Source organism: Stenella coeruleoalba (genome assembly GCF_951394435.1).
Source record: "Stenella coeruleoalba genome assembly, chromosome: 13".
NCBI lineage: Eukaryota > Metazoa > Chordata > Mammalia > Artiodactyla > Delphinidae > Stenella > Stenella coeruleoalba.
Genome location: NC_137159.1, coordinates 8,685,397 through 8,707,845, shown reverse-complemented (window position 1 = coordinate 8,707,845; position 22,449 = coordinate 8,685,397). Strand labels below are relative to the sequence as shown.

Genomic DNA, 22,449 nt, shown 5'->3' with positions numbered 1-22,449 from the left:
GACATTTGTTTCTAAAACCCTCCCCCTAAGATTGTAAATGAGTTTAAGGGGATATACATTCCCACCTTTAAACTTCAAACTCCCAGATCTCTGCTGTGTCCTCATGCCGCATGGATTACACTACTGGTAAAACATCCCAGGAAGGAGTCCAAGGAGGCCGTTCGCGGTTAGGGGAGGGTCCGGATTTGACAGACAGACTTTTCTGCTTTCTTGCTCCTGGCTCGCCCCTCTTCCCTTGGAGGCCACGGTGATGCGAACGAGTGGCTTCTGCCTCTTCGGGGACCGCCTTTGGGGCTCCAGAGCCTCACCTGACTTTCGCAGAGAGAGGCGGGCAACCGGCTCCTTCCGCCACCTGAAGAGGAGGGTCCTGGGGCCCGAGAGTGTGGGAGGGAGTGAGGCCGGAGCTGCGGCCCAGAGCGGGGAGGAGACGCTCTGCCAGACATAGGCGCGCCGCGGAGAGCTCAAACTTTGAAGTGGGGTAAGGATTTTAGGGGCCCTTGAGCTGGTTGTTCTTGGGGCGCTGGGAGGTGCGCGGGGGACGCAGACTCCACTCACCGTGTGGATTAAAGAAGTACGCCCAGGGCAGTGGGGTGGCGGAGCCCTAGGGCGGGCGCGGCGCTGTCCGCACCCCCCGGTGCTGAAACGGGCCGCATCTCGGCAGGAAAGGAAGGAGCTGAAGCAAGAGCCTGCTCTGGCATCTACTCCCACCCGCGGCACACACACAACTCCCTCCAGCAGGGATCAAAGGACTAGAAGGCGTCCCCTGCGCCTCCTAAGTCTATCGCACCCCTTTCTACTCACGTCCCGCAGACGCGCTGGGCCAAGTCGGGCTGAGCCGTCAGGGCAGGAGGCAGAAGAAGCTGGGCTCCTTCAGCAAAAGGATGGACACCACCCCCGAGACATCTCCCCAAGAGACCCTGTACCCAGAGGCCGCGCCGCCTCGTTCCCCGGGCTCCAGATTCGACTCCCGCTCAGAGTCTTCCCGAGTACGCGCGGCGCGGGGGGAAGTTGTGTCCATGGCTTGGAGGGGGCAGGAGCCATGGGGACCCCCGCCGGGGTAGGGGGACTGCCGCCGCTGGGCCCTGTTCAGCCGTGAGGATACAAAGAGACAGGTGGGCTGCGGAGGAGGCAAAGAATGAAAATACTTTGGTGGAGTAAGCACTCTTTTTTTTTTTTAACGACAAAATCATAATCCGCGATCTTGGCTGCTCTGGCCTTAGGGACTTAGTGCTCAGGAGCGAGGAGAAGGGGCGGGGTGGGGTGGGCCTCAGATCCTTTGCAAACCTCTAACCGGATAATCACACGGGCCCTCTGTCCTCGTCCTCCGGCTTTTCTCCCAGCTCAGCCCTCACCCCCGCCCCCGACGCCCCGAGGGGGGCGCGGCCAGCAGCCCCTCGCTCTCCGGCAACCCTGGGCAAGGACTGGATGACTGGAGGAAGTGCCGATTCATTTTTCTCTCCGTGTGATTCCCCAGTTCACAGCTGCCCTACTTTATGCTGTTGTTGAGACTAAAATTGTCATTCTGAAGTGGATATCTCTAGTTAGACACGGCATGTGGCCAAGGGTCAGTGGGGCAAGAGCAGAGGGGACCCGGAGCCCGCGGCTGGGACCCCGTGGCTGTAGACGCGGTGCCGGGGACACGCAATTCGCTCGCTCAGCGCTCTGCCTGCCAGCGGTTCCGCCGGCGCAACCCCTCTCCCGGAAACCGGACGGCTCGACGGTGGGCGCTCCTCACCAAATGTTCCGGAGGGGCGAAGCTGGGGCCGGCGCCTTCCCTGGTACCCCACACCCTGGGGCAGTGACTGGCTACCTGGGTTCGGGCTCTACCCCGGAGTGTTCAGTCCAGACCCCTGTCTCTATGGACCTGTCCACCAGCCCCTCCCTGGCACACACACGCACACACACACTTTCATTCATAAAAACGGGCAACGACGTCGTTGTCTAGGCATGGGGTGACATACTCCCTGAATGAGAAATCACTGGAGGGGGCGATGGAAAGCCGGGCCGGGAGGAGGGAGGTGACCCCTGTCACGGCCACTCCCTGAGCTAGGTCCTTGTACGCCAAAGTCCCGGATTCTTGACAATTCCGCTAGGTCAGGGAAGCGAGTTAGCATTTCACTGAGCTAGCGGGACTCCCTTGGCGGGGAGCGGGTGTGGCAGGAAAGACGCGAACTTCCCTTCGCAAGAACGCCCGAGCGCACGCACTTTTCCTTCTCAGCCTTTGTTCTGTCATAAACGGGGCCCTCGTCGGGCGTGGGATGCCAGGAGAGGGCGACTGGCTGCTCTCCGGGTGACTGGTCCCCACAAGATCTCAGTCACTTTATCTGGGACTTTGGCCGGGACTGCGTGTGCCTCTTGCCTTTGATGCGCCAGTGTTTCTGCCTTTTCGATAGTCATTCACTATCTGCCCGCGATTGCTGCGGCTGGTTAATAATGGGGTTGCCATGGCGACCAATTTCCCGTCGCCATGGTACCCAGGAGGTAAACAGTTGGAAGCCACAGAGGCTCTTCAGTAGCTACCCCCCACACACCCAGATCTTGCACAGGCTGCGGGTTTCCTGTGGTTGTGAGGGAGGGATGGCAATGATCAGGTGCCGTGGTCCCCTCTTCCCTCCCAACCCACACTGTCTAGCCGCCTGTTCACCTGAAACCCTCTCTTAATCCCTGCCAATCACTGCGGCCTCCAGGTTGGGATGGGTCAAGCTTTTACCTCCATCCCCCAACTGCTACAATGAGGCTGGGGTAAATGGTCTTCCCTCTGACCTAATTCATGTCAGCTGCACACTGTCTACTCCTGAGTACAAATGACAAGACTAAGCCCTGCGGGAGACAAAATTAATTAAACAAACACAGCCCCTGGCCTCTGGACATCATGGTGTAGAGATGGCCTCTGCTCTGGGCTGCAATAGGGGTGATAACAGTGTCCCAGAGTAGAGAGAAGTGGGAGTGACAGACCCCCCCCCCCCAGGGGAGGCCATAATGGAGTTGAAACTAAGGAATTTCAACTGCTGAGCAAGAGGGAAAACATGTCTCTAGGCAGAGGGACTAGCAGGAGCCAAGATGTGCGTTTGTTCAGGAGAGGATAGACCCTGCTGTGGAAACACATAGACTCGTAATAGGGGCAGAGCCGCGCGCAGCCCTTAGCGCACGACAGTTATCGCGAGACCCTGAGCACGCGAGACCCGAAGTGCACGAGAGCCGGGGCGCTCCGGGCGGTTGGAGGTCTGGCTGCCCCGAGGAGCACAGCTGTGGTGTTCCTCGTAGCAGAAAGTGCGGCGAGAGGCGGACCTTGGCCTGCTCTCCTGGGCCCTCCAGGCCCTCCGGTCTCCGAGCCTGAGGGTGAGCTGGGGAGGGGGGGGGGACCGGGGACAGGCTGAGGGCTATGTCCTCCAGAGCTCCAGAGTCCTCTTCACTGCCACCCACTGGCCGGGCCCAGGCCTTGAGGCAGCAGCGAACCCCTCCCCCATCCCCGCCTCCGCGACTTCATGGCGGCGGCCGTCTCTGGGTCGCAGTCCCTGGAGGCCTCGGCAACGGGAGTATACGGACACAGCCATGAAGGTAACAGCTTCAACCAGCTTCAGTCTGTCCGTTCAAGTTTCTAAACTTGGTCCAGCTTAGATCAGTTGTCCACCCCTAGGAGGTGGCCAGAGGTCAGGGTTAAATTGCAAGGGCATTGCACGTCGTGACTGCAGGTCCACCTCTGTCGTGGGGCTGTTCTCAAAGAAGGGCAGCTGTGGTGAGCTGGGCATTCTCCTGATTGGCATTTGCTACACCATGTGCTCCTGTTGATGCTCTGCAAATGATTCTCTCCAGTTTAAATGAAAAGCTGAGGGCCGACTGGGTGCGGCGTGCCTGGCTCCCTCAGTGATGACGGCTGGGCGGGGTCTGGGGACCTGGCCCCGAGGGCGCCACCAGCTGAGATCTGCCTCCTCGGCGGAGCCTGGGCCTTGGCCGCAGGACCCAGACTGGGCGCTGGATGAACACTCCCGGGCAGGGTAAGCGACCTGCACAGGCTCCTCTTAGGCAGGACCTGGACCTCGGAGGGCGGAAGTTGAGCCTTGGGCCCTTGCCCTTTCTTGTCAGAATAGAGAAAGACATTTGTTTTGGTGGAGATTTAGGGGAACATCATGACCTGACCGAGACCCGACCTCAAGAACAAAGGATCAGACACCAAGAAGTTAGCAACAACTAACCACGTCCCTCCCTCATCTTTCCTACAAAAGGGCTTTGCTGAAAACTTTCAGGGAGTTCAGGGTTTTTAAAGCATGAGCCACCCGTCTCCTTGCGTGGCCCTGCAATAAACCTTCCTCTGCTGCAAACTCCGACATTTTGGTATTGTTTGGACTCACTGTGCGTCAGGCACACGGACTTGCGTTCGGTAACAGACCCAGAACGTCTCAGTGGCTTAGCCCATGGCCTATGCGATGTCTGAGGTTCCGAGGCATTGGGGGGCCCTGCATCATGGTGGGGACTCTGCTGGCCAGATCCTGCCACCCAGCCCTCAGCTGGCCTGGAAGGGGGACTGAGAAATACAGCCAGTACTAGGGTGGGCTTTGGTGCGCAGTCTCTGCCGCCAGGTGGGATGAGAAAATTCATGCCACTCTTAAGGGAAAGATGAGTAATTTCATTTAAATGGAGCATCCCTTTTAGGCTAATATGATCCAGGTTACAAAAAAATCTTGAATGTCAGGCTAAGACTGCATGCTGGAGAAAATAGGCAACCTCTGAAAGTTTCTGAGTGACATGATTAGAACTATCGTGTAGAAAGACCCCGATGTTAGTGTAGAAGATTCATTCATTCTTTCATTCCACACTCATTGAGCACCTCCTGAGTGCCAGGCCTTGGAAGAGTTGCAGAGGTGAAACTAAAGATGGGAGATGCGCAAAAAGAATTGTTTCAGCAATCCTGGGGAGGGGGAACAGGGCCTGGACAGAGGTGGGAACAGAACTCAAGGAGGTCAAGAGCTGTCTCTGGCTTGTTTGAGCCCTGGCACATGGTTAGGGCTCAGTGCATTTCTGACTTAGTGGATGGATGAGTGGGAGGCAACAGAGGGGACAGACAGTTGGTGGTGTAACTGAAGGACTTGGTGATGGTGGATCTGGGGAAGTGAGGGAGAGGGAGGTGTGGAAGCTTATGCGAGGCTTAGCTGGGTGATTAGTTGGCTCCACGGGTCGTTCGTGGGGCATTAACCAGAATAAGACTCAGGGGAGGAAGGGCGGGGGAGCAGTTGGGACGGTGCCATTCAGGACATTTAGTTTTGTGCCAACAAAAACTTCCTGGATATACTGTATCCTCCCTCACATGGCCCACACCTTGGACCTCATCTGATCCCCTTTTTGAGGAACTTCACACATTCCGTCTTGTACTATAATAATGCAGTGTAGGGATTTAAAAAACACAAAAAACAAAACAGGCTTTTGTTCCCCAGTTCTGCCACTGGGTGACTTTGAATAAGTTGTTAACCATTCCAAGTCTCAGTTTCTTCATGTGTAAGTTGGTAGTAGTAGTTATAACATCTGCCTCATTGAGTTGTTGGGAGAAGAAATGAAGCAATTGGTGTGAATATCTTAGTACAGTGCCTGGCATGGCAAGTGCTCAAAGTTGGATATGACCATCTTATAATTTCCTATAATGACAATGTATTATTTTTATATCATATCCCAAAAGTTAATTAAGGGAAAAAACACGCTTTACCTCCTGTGTCTGCAGCTAGCCTTGGGGAAACAGTCCTCGGGGAAGGAAGGGAGGTCCTTTGCCTGGCTTGATGACTCTGTGTGTGTGTGTGTGTATGTGTGTATGTGTGTCTGTGTGTGTCTGTGTGTGTGTCTGTGTCTGTGTGTGTGTGTGTCTGTGTGTGTGTGTGTCTGTGTGTGTGTGTGTGTCTGTGTGTGTGTCTGTGTGTCTGTGTGTGTGTCTGTGTCTGTGTGTCTGTGTGTGTGTCTGTGTCTGTGTGTGTGTGTGTTGGGAGGTGGAAGGAGAAGATGGAATTCTGGGCAGAGCATCTATAGGGCTGGCTACAGAGATACGGGTTCTCCGGCCCTAGATACATCTAGAAAGCACTTTCATCCTCTTGGAATCTCAACCTGAGCAGCTGAATCCTATTGCAAAATAGTGATTTAGAAACTGAGTGCACTTAAAGCTCAGGAAACCAGAGTCCCATTAGTTCTGAGTCATCTCTACAGAAGACCAAGACACTTTCTAGGCATGAGGCAAGCCTCTGTCTGGTGGTTGAGTCACATAATTGATAACCTTGTTACAATTTCGGTGGGCTCTCTTTTACCCAGAATCTCTTCCTGGGTAATTGAAAATCTACAGCTGGTGTGTGCAGGCTTCCCTTTGCTTGTGTTATAAAAGTGCATAGAGTTGAGAAGAGGGAGGACTCCACCTCCCAGCCATTCAGAGGTTTCCTTGAAAAACAAAATTCAAGTCTCCTAACTCAGACTCATTCTTCCTATCTTGGTGCAGTGACATTCCTGGGTTTCCCTAGCCTCTACTCTGCAGAAAAGGGAGAACAGAGATTCTGACTTCCATTTCCCTTCGTCAACCGGGAAGCTCAGCTCCAAGCACAACTGGACACATCCTCATGGTCTAAGACCTGAGCTACCGTTTTGGACATTCCTTGGGCAGATGGAGGAAATGTTGATACTTACTGGTCCCAGAAATTGGCCTCGTTTCTTGAGAGGCAGTGGATTAAGCTTTCAGGCTTTACAGTTAGATTGCCTGCTACAGTCCTGGCTGTGTGAACTGTGTACCTTGGTTTGCTCATCTATAAAATAGGGATAATAGTTGTACTTACTTCATAGGGTTATTGTGAAAATTAAATGAGTTGTTACATGGGGAGAAGTACCTAGCATCATGTAAACTCTCAAAAATGTGATCATTATTTTTATTAATATGATATTTTGACATTTCTCCCCTTTAGTATACTTATGTTTCATGAGTTTCTTGTAGCAGACATTGTGAGTTTTGCATTTGAAAAGTGTTTTGATTTTAGATTTAACACTACTTCTTTTTTAGGTATAACTCACATGTGATGAAAGTCTTCTAAAGTATATATTTCAGTTATTTTTTAGTATATTCACAGCTGTGCGACCAGTAACTCGATATGATGTTTAAACTTTTTGTAGGGCCAGGTCACTCGAGATTGCTGTTCTCTTGCCCTCTGTTCATCCCCTGCCCAACAAATGCCTGCTTCACCTGTATCTTACACACCTGACTGACCTTCCTACTTACTTGCCCAAGCCCCCAGCTAGTGATTATTCTTACGGAAGGGGTGGTGAGGGGCGTGCCCCTCTGCTGGTTTCCCTGGTAACTAATGAGCCCACCTGCCGTCAATTCTCCTATAAATGGTAATCCCCCCTTCCTTTTGGGGGCGAAGACTGCCACCAGGTCCTGTCTGCCCTGAGCCACACACAGTGGGGTGTCGCTCCAGGACCTTGCTTCAGACGTGTAAGGTCCCCCCATCCATTAAACCATTGATGTCTGTGTTGCTGACTCCAGGCTCTTTGTTCGGTCTTAAAGCTGGGCAAGCGCAGGCCTTGTGGGCCTGCGGGGTGCAGCCCAACACTTTTCAACACTCCCAAAAGAAGCCCTGAACCCATTATCAGACTTTTCTTTTCTGACTCCCCTCCCCATCCTTGCCCCTCGCAGTCACTAATCTATTTTCTATCCCTGTGGATTTGCCTGTTCTGGACATTTCATATAAACGGAATTATACGATGTGTGGCCTTTTGTGTCTGGCTTGTTTACTTAGCATAATGTTTTCCAGGTTCATCCATGTTGTAGCAGGTATCAGTATTTTACCCTTTTTAATTGCCGAATAAAATTCCATCTGAATAACATTTCATTATATAGATATACCACATTTTGTTTATCCAGTTATCAGCTGATGGACATTTAGGTTGTTTCCATTTGGGGGCTATTATGAATGATGCTGCTGTGAACATTGAAATACAAGTTGTGTGGACATGTTTTCATTAGGTGTATGCCTGTGAGTGGAACTCCTGCGTCACATTGTGACTATTTTTAGCATTTTGAGGAACTGCGCCGTTGTTTTCCAAAGTGGCTGCACCATTTACATTCCCACGAGCAGTGTATGAAGATTCCAACTTCTTCACATCCTTACCAACACTTGTAATTGTCTGTTTTTTTAATTATAGCCATCATAGGCAGTGTGGAGTGGTTATCTCATCATGATTTTGACTGACATTTATCCGTAACTAAATATGTTAAGCATTTCTTCATGTGCTTGTTGAACATTTGTAATTTCCTTCAGAGAAATGTCTGTTCAAATCCTTTGCCCATTATTTAATTGGGTTATTTGTCTTTTTATTATTGAGTTTTAGTAGTTCTTTATATATTCTGGGTACAAGTCTCTTACCAATATATGATTTTAAAATATTTTTTCCATTCTGTGGGTTGCCTTTTTACTTTCTTGGTGGTATCATTTGAAGCACAAAGGTTTTTTTGTGTGTGTGTGTGTTTTAATGAAGTGCAATCTAATTTTTATTTTAGTCACTTATACTTTTGGTGTAATATATAAGAAACCATTGCTTAATCCAAGGTTGTGAAGATTTACTCCTATGTTTTCTTCTAGGAATTTTATCGTTTTAACCCTTATATTTAAGTCTATGATCTATTTTGAGTTAATTTTCATGTATGGTATATATTCTTTTACATGTGAATATCCAGTTTTCCCAGCAACATTTGTTGAAAAGACTATTTATTCTTTCCCCCATTGAGTTATCTTGGCACCCTTGTTGAAAATCAGTTGGCCGTAGGTGTATGAGTTTATTTTTTGTACTCTCAATTCTATTCCATTGATCTATATATCTATCCTTACACCAGTACCACTCTGTCTTGATTACTGTAGCTTTGTAATAGGTTTTGAAATCAGAAAGTGTGAGTCCTCCAACTTTGTTCTTCTTTATCAGGATTTCAAGTTTGTTTTGGCTACTCTGGGTCCCTTGAATTTCCATGTAAATTTTAGAATCAGCCTGACAATTCCTGCAAAAATTCCAGAAGGGATTTGATAAGGATTGTATTGAATCTGTAGATCAATTGGGGAAGTATTGCCATCTTAACTATTAATTTTTCTAATCTGTGAGCAGGAGATATCTTTCCACTTATTTACATGTTTTTAATTTCTTTCAACAATTTTTATAGTTTTCAGCGTACAAACATTTTATTTCCTTGATTGAATTTATTCCTAAGTATTTTATTCTTTTTACTGCTACTAAAAATGGGACTGTTTTCTTAATTTCATCTTATTATTTATTGCTAGTGTATAGAAATACAACTGATTTTTCTATGCTGATCGTGTATCCTGCAATACTACTAAACTCAATTAATTCTAATAGTTTTTTAATGGATTCCTTATGATTTTCTATATACCAGATCATGTCATCTGCAAATAGAGATAGTTTTACTTCTTCTTTTCCAATCTGATGCCTTTATTTATTTTTCTTGCCTAATGGCCCTGGCGAGCCATCCCATGTTGCAGAGAGGTGATGAGAATGGATGTCTTTGTCTTATTGCTGATCTTAGGGGGAAAGCATTCAGTCTTTCACCATTATGTTGTTAGCTATGGCTTTGTCATAGATGCCCTTAATCAGGTTGAGGACGTTTCCTTCTAGTCCTAGTTTATTGATAGTTTTTAACTTGAAAATATGTTGGATTTTGTCAAATGCTTTTGTTGTGTCTGTTGAGATGATCACATGGTTTTTACCCTTTATTCTACTAATATGGTGTATTATGCTGATTGACTTTGAATGATAAATCAACTTTGCATTCCTAGGATAAATATCACTTGGTCATGGTGTAAAATCCTTCCTATATGTTGCTAGATTTGGTTCACTAGTATTTTGTTGAGGATCTTTGCATATTAATATAGTTTTCAAAATGCCCTCTCACGTTAAGTTCTGATTTTCAAGTTGTTTCTACTTGTATTGTGCCGTGTCCAGAGAATATTAACATTATATAGTTTTTTTCCCCTTTCTGTTTTTGAAGCTCTGGAATATTTTTATTTTCTCCACATAGGATCACACTCACAGAAAATATGAGAGGACCCTTGGGTACAATATTTGCACTGTAGAGTTTTGTCCCATCATGGAACTTCTGAAGCAGAAGGACCTTTAATAATCAACTTGGCCTTGGTTTTCAACTCTGTTCCACAGAGTTCCCTAAGGTATTCTGTATGCATTTTAAGGGTTTTTTTTTAATGTATATTTAAGTATTTTAAAAGCCCAAATAAATAAAGACAGCATTGATTGACATGTATTCCATACCAAACTTTACTATATTGGATATCATGGTCAAAATTAACTTATGTCCCACTGCTTGTCTTTATAAAATTACAAAATACATTTAAATAAAATACTACAAGTGAATGTTTTATGCATTGGGTTCCTATGAAAGATTTCATCTGCAATAAGTCTATGTCCATCATTAGATGAAGAAACTAAAGTGCTGGGTCACTCGCCCAAATTGGAGGCTGAGGTGAGAAGAGACTCCAGCTCTCCTTTCTCTCAGTTGAGTGCCCTTGACTGCCTATATTGTCTTTCCAAAGTCATTTGTCTCAAACCAAAGATATTACTCAAGGGACTGCTTGAAAACACACAGCCCTCGTCATTGGGTTATTGTAGTGACGTCTGTTCTGGTCCTTGTGTTTGTTCTCTGGCTGGTTCGCAGGTCTCAGAGTGATTCAGTGCCTCAGCATTGGACGTTTTCCCTTCTACCCTGAAGTTCTCAGATGGAATAGGAAAGAAGGGAAAGGCAATTAGAAGTGTGCTTTAGACAAAAGTTCCAAGGCATGCAGACCTTGTGGGAGTTATTGATTTATCTTTGGAGTTTAATTTGACACAGTGAGCCTGTCCAACCTCATACTTACTGAGAACTGGCTGAGTGCTTTTGCCTAGAACAATGATGAGAAAGTTGAGTTGTGGAGGATTGAAATGGATGAAGCCCAGAGAGAGGTTACTTCTGAGAAGAGCAAAGACCCCAGGTGGTAAAAGTGGTCGATCTCCATTGGAGAAGACAGAGACCTGGGCCAAGAGTGCACATCCAGCAAGACTATGGGGCTCCCCTCTGATTGGGGTTCCCATTTATTTGGCATGGCTCTGTGTCTAGACTTGGGGCCTCACTAATTGGACCTGCCAGTCCCCGGCTGAACAGGAGTCATCGCGCAGGACAGTGATAACTCGCAAGGACCTCCAGTGGGTTAGATGGGCGTGCACGCTGGGCTGCAGACACCTCTCTATTGATGAGCTACATTCAGGGTTTGAAAAATGACGATGTTTCAAATGACACAAATTGAACCAGGACTGGTTCTCATGTCTAAGCCATAATAAAAAAGAGGACAGAACATGGACAATATTTTTTTAGTATGAAAAGTTAGTCATCATGAGTGGGGACCAAGATTTTTTTTCAGAAGCACACTTCAGTTTAGAAGAAAGGGTTTCCCATGTTTTGACCTCCTTTGTTGCTCACTTGCTCTCTCCCTCATAAATTCCCATCCATTCTGAAATAGGATAGAAATGTTCCGTGTGACTCATTCACAGGAGTGCTGTGAGGATCAAGTGAGTTAATACACACTTAAGTTATCAGAACAGGACCAGGCAAAGAGTAAATGCTAGTAAATATACTGTTGTAATTATCAGTGCCGTCATTACAGTTACTCACCTGGTCCTCCTCCATTTATGCCACCTACTTTTTGTTACCTACCATGTGTATATGCTGAGTATTTTGGAGGATAAAATATTCTAAGTAAAAGGAAACAATTCTTGCCTTCAAGGCTTTTGGAGTTAACAAAGGAGTGAAAAAAATACATCTGGAATGCAGGCGAGCTTTGTTAGATTCCTGCCTACTTAGGTGTCCCAGCTGAGAACAGTGGAGAGAGTTAAAGATATGCACAAAAGACAGTCAGATCCTTAAAGGTGCACAGCACAATGGCTAGCACATAGTGCATGTTGACTAATGTTAAATAATTCTTGTGATTGCTCCTCACGTGAGGAGCCTTCTCAGACCTCAGTGGTCCCTAAGGCAGAATTAGTACCCCCCATCCACATTGTTCCCCATCATGTCTCTGTCTCTATTTCAGCACCTGTCTTTCCTCCCCCTGCTGTTTACATACCTGTTTTCCCAGGCAATTTTGTGCTTTCAAAGACAGGGACCTGTCTTCTTCATCATAATCCTCAGGGCCAGGTGCAATGCCTAGGACACTGATGGAGTCAATAAGTGTGTCGGTGGGAAGAAAGTATGTTGGGTTTAGTGATGTTGTAAAGAAAATGGGAATTGTCTGGAATGGTATGTCCTTAGTTCCCAGTCAAGCCCTAGAAAACACACATTCATTTGGGAGATGCTCACAAACGGCTCAGGCCTGGGATCCACTTCAAGGTCACCCTGGTACTTGGCAGGATGCATCTTCTTCCCGTGCTTGAAAATTAAAATTATATTTGTGCACTTCTCATCTCCTGCAGCGGGCATGATAAACAAAGCAAACCACAACACAGACAGCAGGGTCAGACAGACCCTAGCCCGCATTTCCTTACCCGCGAAATCAGCCTCGCTATTACCTCTTGGGGCTCCTGAGGATGGATGAGTAATGGATATGCAGGCGCCTCACGCTCAGGGGGCCCTGGCTGGACGGCAGTTTCCATTTCCAGCAGAGCCTCAGGATCATCTATTGTACTTTCATCATCTCACTTGTGAGTTCTCCTAGAGTTTATGGGGCCGGGAGATCATCTATTGTAGTTTCATCATCTCACTTGTGAGTTCTCCTAGAGTTTATGGGGCCGGGAGATGTGAAAACACTCTGGCGGTTGGGGAATCACTTAGGATGTCATGGCTTACAAGCTGGTAAATAAAGGGAAAGAATTAAGTGTTTATTCTGCCTTTCCTGTATGAACCATACCACTGAGCAGCCAAAAAATAAGTCAGATTTTCTTTTTTAAGAATACTTCAGCTAACTGATGAAGATGGAATGCTAGAATATCACCAATTTGCAACTCCTAATAAATCAATAGATCCAGTCAGTGATCACCAGTGGCTGCTAAAATCACCCAAGAAAATATGGAACCCAAATTTGAACAAGCCCTGAGTACAACTTCTAATTTACAGGAAACATCGTAGAGTTGGAATTGGCAAAAATCCATATTGTGGGAAATTCTATAGTACAAACAATTACGTTTCTTCCGTAAAGAGAAAGAAGAGAAACGCATAGAAACTTTAGATTTAAAAATACCAGTGAGATACATCAACCAATCAGAATATATAGACTTTGTTTGTGTCCTGATTCTTTGAAGTAATTTTTTAAGACAACCCTTATGACATTTATGAAGCAATTAGGGGAAAAAAGATCTTAATGATTTACCTTAAACTAACATTTTCCTTTAATGATGTACATTTTGCCCTGTCCTACCCAACCTCATTCTCCTGGATAAAGAACACGGAATTAAGAAGGAAATTAGGTTACTTCTAACCCTTGAGGTCAGGAGTGCACAGGGCCCACTTACCATGTCTAAATAACTAAAAAGCATTCTCTTAGCTGAGGTAATCCCCTCCTCCCACCATTAAAAAAAAAAAAAAGAATTTTTTGGGTAACGGCATGCTGGCAGGCAACTTTTTTGGGGAGTGGTTCCAAGGAAGAGAAGTAGGGGTCTTGGAAGAGAAAACAGGGGAGGCAGGGGAAACTACCCCAAGTGTACATTATCAAACTAATCACCACTCTGGGCAAGTCGTTTGATCCTTCTAGGGCTTCTCCAAAGAGCCATGTAGAATATATGTCTGAATTATCTTCCTGAGGGGACGGAAAAGGGGAATATTTACCCATGGTTCCAGGTTCTGTTAGTCAAGGGTTGCCCAAGGGGCGTTAACTCTCTAGCACTTTGGGTTTGCACGTGTGTCAGAATGGCCTTGGAACATAGTGGCATGGGGACATTTGATCTCTGGTCCCCCATCCATGGCCTGCCCCCTTCTATTCCCAGCCTTGAGTCCACCCCAAGCCACAGGGGGCCTTTCACACACATGAGTGGACAATCTGCCCACACCTTCAAGCTCCATTCACCTCACCCTCACAAATAGCTCCTCCTGGGCCACCTGTAGGTCTAGGGGCAGCACATTGACACAGTTCTCAGGAAGACAGACCTGGGAAGAGGCCCAGGCAGCCTCTAGAGCCCGTCCACAGAGAATTTGGGGGTCCCGGGCACCCAGAGCATAGTCTAGAGCAGGGCATGGGGTTCTGGGAGAGCATGTTCCCTTGGCCTCTTGGGCTAGGGCTGGAGGGGAGTCAGAGTGGGGGCCTTTAAAGGTACTGGTCCGAGGCCTGTTAGGAACCGGGTGGCGCAGTGGCAGGCGGGCGGGCGAGCGAAGCTTCATCTGCCACTCCCTATCGCTCCCCATCGCTCGCGTTACAGTGCTCCATCCCCCCCGCCTGACTCCTTGTCCATGGAAAAATTGACTTCCACGAAACTGGTCCCTGGTGGCAAAAAGGTTGGGGACCGCTGCTTTAAAGAAAGGGGCCCCAGGCAGGACCCCTACTGCTCAGGCCAAAAAGTAATGCCAGTTCTTTTCCACCCACTGACTTTATCGGGCTCTGGAGTCAGACAGGTCTTTGTTAACCTTGGCTCAGGCTGCAAGCAACAACATTAAGGAAACTGCTCACCTGTTGAATTTCTTCATTGGAAAAGGGAGGGAAGAAGGCTGTTGTGAGGATTGAAGGAGACAGTATTACACGAGCGGCCACTCTGAGCCTGGCATATGGGAGCTCTCCACAGGGAGCAGGTCTGCAAGGGTCCAGAGGTGGCATCTGGGGTCAGGGTTTGTGCCCAGGATGGAGGGGACAGCTGAGAGGGCTGAGGGAAAGGGCACAGACTGGCTGCAATGAGCTTTTTCTCTGTTTGGTACAATTCTCTTGAAAATACACAAAGAAGAGTAATTTAATAGATTTTCCACAGAGTCCCAAAACTTCTTTAAGACTTGTTCTAGGGACTTCCCCGGTGGTGCAGTGGTTGAGACCGCACTTCCAATGCAGGGGGCCCGAGTTCGATCCCTGGTCGGGGAACTAAGATCCTGTATGCTGCATGGTGCAGCCAAAAAAAAAAAAAAAGACTTGTTCTAGATCCCACTGGACCATAAGCTCCTTGAGGACAGAGCTGCATATCATTTTCTGATAAAACCCTAGCTCTTAGCATACTGCCTGGCACATAGTAAGTGCTCAGTAAAAAAGCACTGGATGGATGATTTCAAATTTGGTGTATTTCTTTTAGTGGGAGGCTCTTGGTTCCTATGTTGGCTTCAGAGTTTCTGCAGACATCTCAAACTGGAATCATTCTCTGCCTCAACCCTGCCCCTCCTGCAGTCCCTGCCTCAGTGGGCAGCACCACCGACCCCCATGCCAGCGGTCACGGCAGCGTAACCCCTCATCCTTGATCAATTACCATGTCCCGGTGCTTCTATCTATCTGGTAGTTGTGGGGTTTTTTAAATTTATTTATTTTTATTTTTGGCTGCGTTAGGTCTTCATTGCTGCACGCGGGCTTTCTCTAGTTGCAGCGAATGGGGGCTACTCTTCGTTGTGGTGTGCGGGCTTCTCATTGCGGTGGCTTCTCTGTTGCAGAGCACGGGCTCTAGGCGCACAGGCATCAGTAGTTGTGGCACACAGGCTTAGTTGCTCCCTGAATATATCCTCCCCAGTGTAGCCAGAGTGGCCTTTACACATCTGACCACATTCCTAATGGGCTCAGAGGTAAAGCCCAAGCTCCGTGACTCAACTTTGAGGACCCTCTGGTATACGTCATCTGCCCCACTGGACTTGTAAGATCCTTGAGAACAGGCATTGTCTTATATTCCTTTGTATCTGCTGTGGTCAGCCAGAAACTAAGTTACATAAATGAATACAGTTTGTAAAAATCAAAACTATTTTTTATCTATTGAGAAAATTATAAAATTTAAAATTGTGGACTTAAACTATCAAACATCAGAGATAAACCAGGACTATCTGAGCCACCAGCTGCCCCTCCCTGAGTAACTCGTGGTGAACAGGGACCACATCCATGCTGGGTACTTCAGTGCAGTGCTCTGGGCTCCTGGCACTGACCTTCCTTTGGATATGAAATTAATTTAGTCCTGGGATTAGTCACTGGGCTATTTCTGGAAATCAGCATCTTTCTCTGGAGTGGTCTGTCCTGACTTCTGACACACTTAAGCCATGTGGCTGCTCAAGAGAGCCTGTGCCCATCTGTTTCAGAGGAACCGTCCTCGGGAATTCATCTTCCTTCTGGGAGATTGTGATCAGAAATCATGCAGTTGGCCTGTCTTCGTATCCATCACGCCAGCTGTGCACTCACATCAGTTTTCTTTTCTCATCCGTCAGAGGGGCACCTTCCAATGTTTGCTGAAGGGAAAGTATTCATGGTCAGATTTCTAGCATAAGGATCATGCCATCGATAGGTTTTATCTATTTCTTTGCTTGTACAAGCTGTTTGACATCACTGAGTCTCAATTTAGTCATCTTTATTTATTTTATTTTCTTTAAATTAATTAATTTATGTATATTTGGCTGCATTGGGTCTCTGTTGCTGCGCGTGGGCTTTCTCTAGTTGCGGTGAGCGGGGGCTACTCTTCATTGCAGTGCGTGGCCTTCTCCTCGCGGTGGCTTCTCTTGTTGTGGAGCACCGGCTCTAGGCATGCGGGCTTCAGTAGTTGTGGCACGTGGGCTCAGTAGTTGTGGCTCACAGGCTCTAGAGCACAGGCTCAGTAGTTGTGGCGCACGGGCTTAGTTGCTCCATGGCATGTGGGATCTTCCCGGACCAGGGCTCGAACCAGTGTCCCCTGCATTGGCAGGTAGATTCCTAACCACTGTGCCACTGGAGAGGTCCCTCAATTTAGTCATCGTTAAATGGAGACAAAAATTGTAAATATCTGATGAGATTATTGTGAAGATTAAATGAGATGAAGTGTGTACTGGGTTGAACATCACATTGTAAAGGTTTTATAAATGTCAAGTACTTAGGTTTTTTATACTTTGTTTTAAAACAAGATTTTGGGGAGTTACTAAAACATGTGCAAAATTATAAGATTAACATAGGGTAAATGAGGAAGCCAGAGTTAGGAGGGACACTGCATCATTAAAGAGAATCATGAGGGTTTTAGCTTTCTTACATGGGATACCAGCTTGACCATTCATTCATTCATTTGCTGAATCAGCGCTTAACTTTGAGCAGCCCTTGGGAATTCCCTGGCGGTCCAGTAGTTAGGACTTCGCACTTCCTCTGCTGGGGGCCCAGGTTCAGTCCCTGGTCGGGGAACTAAGATCCTGCAAACCACGAGGTGTGGCAAAAAGCAAAACAAAACAAACAAACAAAAAAAACCTTTGAGCAGCTCTCAGCATGCAGCATATACAAAGGAGTAAAAGACCTTGTTTGTGCTTCTGGTTTGGACAACTAGCCCGGAGAGATCCAACTAAAACACAGTGTGGCAGGAACTGGGAGAGAAATGGAGGAGGGCACGTGTGCCAGGGCTTGCCTGGGGGAGTAGCCCTCCCATACCAGCTGGGTTTGCAGTTACTTCCTGGGGGGTCCTGATGACATATCTGCTTTGTGTTCATGTTTCAGCAACCACTTTGGAGCTGAATGTGACAAAGCAAGAAGATGGCCAAGATTAGCACCCAATACTCCCACCCTTCCAGGACTCACCACCTCGTGGTAAGGACCACGGACAGAGATCTCGATAGCATTGAGAACGGCCTCAGCAGGTAGGATGGGCTTTTAACTTCGTGCCTGGAACAGGTTATTTCCATAGCTGATCTAGACCTGGGGGAAAGACTGCCTTAGCCTGTGGGCAAGCGCAGGTCGGAGGGCGGGCTCTGTTCACAGCACTCCTTCTAACTTCATTTTCCATGTCCCTTACTCCTCACAACCCACACTGAAGTAGTTTTTATTCTCATTTTAGAGATGTGGGAAAATGAGGCTCCAAAAGTTACATAGCTTTTGTAACTTTTTTTCTAGAAGGCAAGAAAATGAAGACTCATGTGCAGCTGATTAAATTCTACTGTAAAAATGTCCCCAAACGGCCACACTTTCCCTTGTATACATCAAATATTTATCGGGCTCTGTCTGTGCACCAGCCACTGCCCTGGGCACTGGGGTGGAGTACAGATCAGATTAACTGTCCCTCACTTCCAGGAGAAGGCCAGGACTCAGCCGTGCTCATGTACCTGGGGGGAGTGGGCCGTGCCTTGCCAGCAAAGCCATCGGCCCCATCAGTGACATCCCGACACAGGCAGCCACATGGAAACCTGGGGCCTTGAGTTCTACTTCTAGCCCTGTTCCTAACTTACTAGTAGACCTGGGAAAACTCACTAACCCTTCCATGCCTCAGTTTCTTCAACTGCAAAATGGAGCAGCATTGGGAAATGGGAGAGTATCTATTTGGTGCAAATGGACTTACATTCTTAAGTTTCTTAAATTCTCAGTGAGTTGATTGAGTTGAACAAGAAGAAGCTTTATTTCCAATATTTATGTTATTTTTGTCTCACACATATAACACTTAAAACCTCCCTCCCATGAAAACTGCATATTATCTGACGGCCAAAAGTGCAATTACAGTCCTCAATCCTCGCATCCCTGGCACTAGGCCCTCCTCCATCGTTTCTCCTCACTAACTTATATATGTCACTTCCTCTCTCAAATGCACATTTGGTTTTTCCTACGTCTAGGTGCTTTGTCCCAGCTCCTTAGCAACTCGGCTAATAAGTGATAGACAGCAATTTCCCTATCTTTGCAAACTTCCGTAGTCTTTGGACCTCCACCTTCTGGGATTCAGGCAAAGGAAGGAAATCTCAAAGCATGGCAACAGATATTCCCTCCAACTCTTTTAAGTTGGTGCTTGGACCCAGGAAATTTGATAGACTCAGGGGCATCAGAAATTCTCACCCTACTCAAATTTCTCTCTCATAACTGGCCGACTGTCAATACTTGTGTTCCACAACTGAGGACTCCTTCCTTTAGGTTAAGGCATTGCCCTTATTTAAAAGGAAGAGGAACACTATTAGGACAGTTATCTGCTATTAAAACTTTGGTGTGCGTTAATAGTTTCTTTCCCACACCTGAGCTAATAAAACCCCCTGAAGAGGGGCTTCAAAGAGGATTGCGGTAGAGGGGAGAAAAGTCCCAAGCATGGAGCACAGCAGGAAGTCAGCCTCCCTGGGCAGCATCAGGCTCCTGGGATCTTGGGCCCCATGGGAGAAGGAAGAAGCTGTTAGGATCAAGAAGAATTTGAAGCAAATGGAACTTTTCCCCATTGCTCCCTTTTGCCTTGAGCGGGACAAAACCAGAGCATCTCGTGGAGCTTCCAGAGTCCCTGGAGTGTCAGTCTGGCTCCTCCCAGTGAGAAGGCGGGCCTGGCGAGTGGGCTGGGGCTCCTGCCCGAAGGCCTGCTTGACCCGACACCACCACGAGCCAGCTCTGCTCGACTCCGACTCGCCCTGTCTCTGCCTCGGCCGGTGGCCGACAAGCTCCGTCTGGCTTGCGGGCTGTTCAAGAGCCTCTGGCTTCCGAGAGCCTTGCTGTGGGCTCACATTGGGTCCATGCACGCTCCGGGGATAGGTTGTCCACACAGCCAGCGCTCTGAAGTGTTGCTCTTGGACAGTACACTGCCATGTCACGGGTGAGCAAATGCCCTCCCCTCCCCCACCCGCATCCCCAGGCCAGCGTGGTGACCACCAGCACAGGCTCGGGGTCAGACTGCCGGGTTTGAAAAGTGGCTTTGAAAAGCTGCTCAACAGCTCCAAGCCTCAGTTTCCTCATCTGCAAAATGGACTAGTACTGACCTCAGGGCAGAAATGAGGGTAAAACAGGGTACCCCTGCCGTGCAGTGAGAGCTTAATCGGTGCTCACTGCGGGTCTTGGAGATGCTGCCCCTCCTATGGGCCTTCTCTGGCGTCCCAGCTGAAGCCTTCTTCACCTCCTCTGACCTCAGATGGCCCCAGCTGTCCCGACATCTGGAACGGGCCATTTCCTGCCTGTGCCCACATCAGGCTGTCTCAGCCTGCCACTAGCCGGGTCTCAGTGAGCTCCACTTGGGGCCGTGCCCAGCTACATACGTGGTAAAAGCTTGTTGACAGATTAGTACAGAATCCCGTGGAAACACTTGAGAGGTTTCAAAAGGAGAGAGAGGAAAAATGCTTCCTTCATGAGAAGCATTATCTCATGGAGGCAGGAGTGGGTTAACAGACAGAAGTTTCCAGAATGTCTCCTTAGCATCACCAAAGATTGAGAATAGGAGTTCAGGCTGGGGGGAGCAGCCTTGGGCCGGAAGGCTGGGTCCAGAGCCCTCCCCTGCTTCCCAGAGCAGCCCAACATCTGTCAATTCACAGACTAGTTTTCCCTGTAAGATTGATTTCAGCAAAGGACTCTGGCATAGTCACATAAAATTTTTAAAGTTTCAAATCGCTATTTGCAGGGAGGAAATGCTGTTTGAACAAATCGTAGATCTTTGCCTGAAATTCCAATCCTTTTAGAAAACTTTTGGGAGAAATAATTATGAATGTGTGTCCTTAAATATTAATCACTCTTTATCCTCAATGATATCACACAGCTGTGCTGGGAACATAGGCATTGGTGTGGTCCTTTGCTGAGTGCCCCCCAAAGCGGGGAGTATCATTTCCCCGACCCCTGAGACATCCCGCCTCCCAGGTCTTTCACCAAGTTAAAGACCCAGGTTTCTGTTTCTCTTTTTAAATCATTGGGCCCATTTTCCTAGTGAAGAGTCATAAGGAAGGATGAAAATGTTTCCTTTGAACAAAAAAATTAAGTTTACACCTTGAAAAGACCAGAAATAAAAATGTCTTGAATTTTGCTTTTCCTGTTTAGATCTGTTTGGTTGACTCAGTTATTTGAGGGCTGGCTGGCATATTTTTGCAGATACTGCAACCGAGAAAGACTTCACAGTCTGCCACAGAGAATTGCAGCTGGGACCGAGGGCACCCCAAACCCCAGATCAGTCTCCTAGTGTAGCTATTTTAGGTGAGCTTCTGGGCATAAGGGGTTGTGTCCTACAGAGAAGGAGACTTCTTCATGCTTTACCCTGAACAGAGCCCAAAGCAATTTCCACAAAAGAAAACCATTTTCAACCTGCTTCCCCAGGACCCAAGACAAAAATGCAGTGACTTCAGTTCCCTGGTCACACGTGGCCGGGGCAGTACCTGCCCATCACTCTAGTTCCTCAGGGCTTGAGAGCAGGAAAAGTAAAATAAGGTATCATTTTCTCCACCCTTGTTCCAAAAGGCCACTTCTGTTTCCTCTTATGTCCCCAAAGTCACTGAAAGAAGACACCAGATCCACAGAGCACAAAGTTAATCACCAGTTCCCATTCTGATGAGAACCTCTGCTCCCTCCCAGTGACGAAAAAGCTTCACCTTGCGGACATTAATTCCTGTGTATAAATAAACTCAGAAGATGAGCTTTACAGGTTGAAAATGACCTTGTCTTTAAAAACAGTCACTTCATTTTGTTTCACCAGTTGCCCTTGATCTTGCTAGTTACTAACTTCACAGGGCTTCTTCCTGCAAAGGCACCATCACCACGGAGAACCGGAGACTGCGGGTAGAAGGCAACTTCATGTTGTCCTGGCCTGATCTGCTTGTTTTACAGAGACCAAAGCCTGTCGAGTCCTGAGCCAGCTCCCGGCCGGACAGTACCTGGCCCGCGCTCTCTCCTGCCTCTGTATTTCCCTGGGAGGTTCTGGATCCCTGATCTTGCACTGATTGCCAGAAGTTTCTCCCTTTTGGCAGTACCTGTGTGTCCTTGGGGACACAAAATATCACCTCAGACATTTGGTTCCTCTCCTCCTAGCCAATCTCCCCTTCCATTTACCTCGTAAAATCAGTTTCTCTGAGGAATAACTAATTGGGTTTGCTATTTAAATTCCCCCAGGCATTTAACGAGGGTAGAGACTATGGAGCTGGGAGAAAGACAGCAGGGTAGGACTCTGGGCATCAAGAAACAAGTGGGGAGATGCATCAAGAAGAAAAGGCCCCTTGGGTCCCTTGAACTTACATCGTATAAGACCCTTCCTATTCTTCACAGCTAAATGTGCCTTTCTGGACTTGGGTGTTTGACCAATACTTAAATCAATATGAAATCAGTTTTTCCTTTGTTTTCTTTTCGAAGACCAGGAAAATTAAACTCAGGGAGGGTAAGTGACCAGCCCACAGTACACTTAGTTAATAGGTGCTGGGGTAGGAATTCGAACCCAGGCCTCCGGGCTCCCCACTACACTGCCTCCCCTTCACGTAGGTGTCAAAGGTCCAGGCCACTTGCAGTAGCTCTCACTGCTGCCAGCTGCAGGCCTGCTTTGAAATCTGGGGTGAGTTCTGCCCTTCTCACCCACCCACAAGCCCTGATGTCATGGGCATTGAGTCCTTTGCTGCTGATGCAAATAAATCTGGTCTCA

At 47.6% G+C, this 22,449-nt stretch overlaps 1 protein-coding gene across 1 annotated transcript in view; it reads left to right on the top strand.

Annotated features, from left to right (window-relative positions):
- The first annotated feature begins 3,381 nt into the window (after window positions 1-3,381).
- CNGA3 (cyclic nucleotide gated channel subunit alpha 3) overlaps window positions 3,382-22,449 on the top strand; it is a 41,288-nt gene continuing 22,220 nt past the window's right edge. Inside the window, exons 1-2 of the mRNA XM_079940124.1 lie at window positions 3,382-3,558; window positions 17,610-17,749. Coding sequence (XP_079796250.1) covers window positions 17,646-17,749 — 104 coding nt within the window. The 5' untranslated portion in view covers window positions 3,382-3,558; window positions 17,610-17,645. The remainder of the gene's footprint in view (window positions 3,559-17,609; window positions 17,750-22,449) is intronic.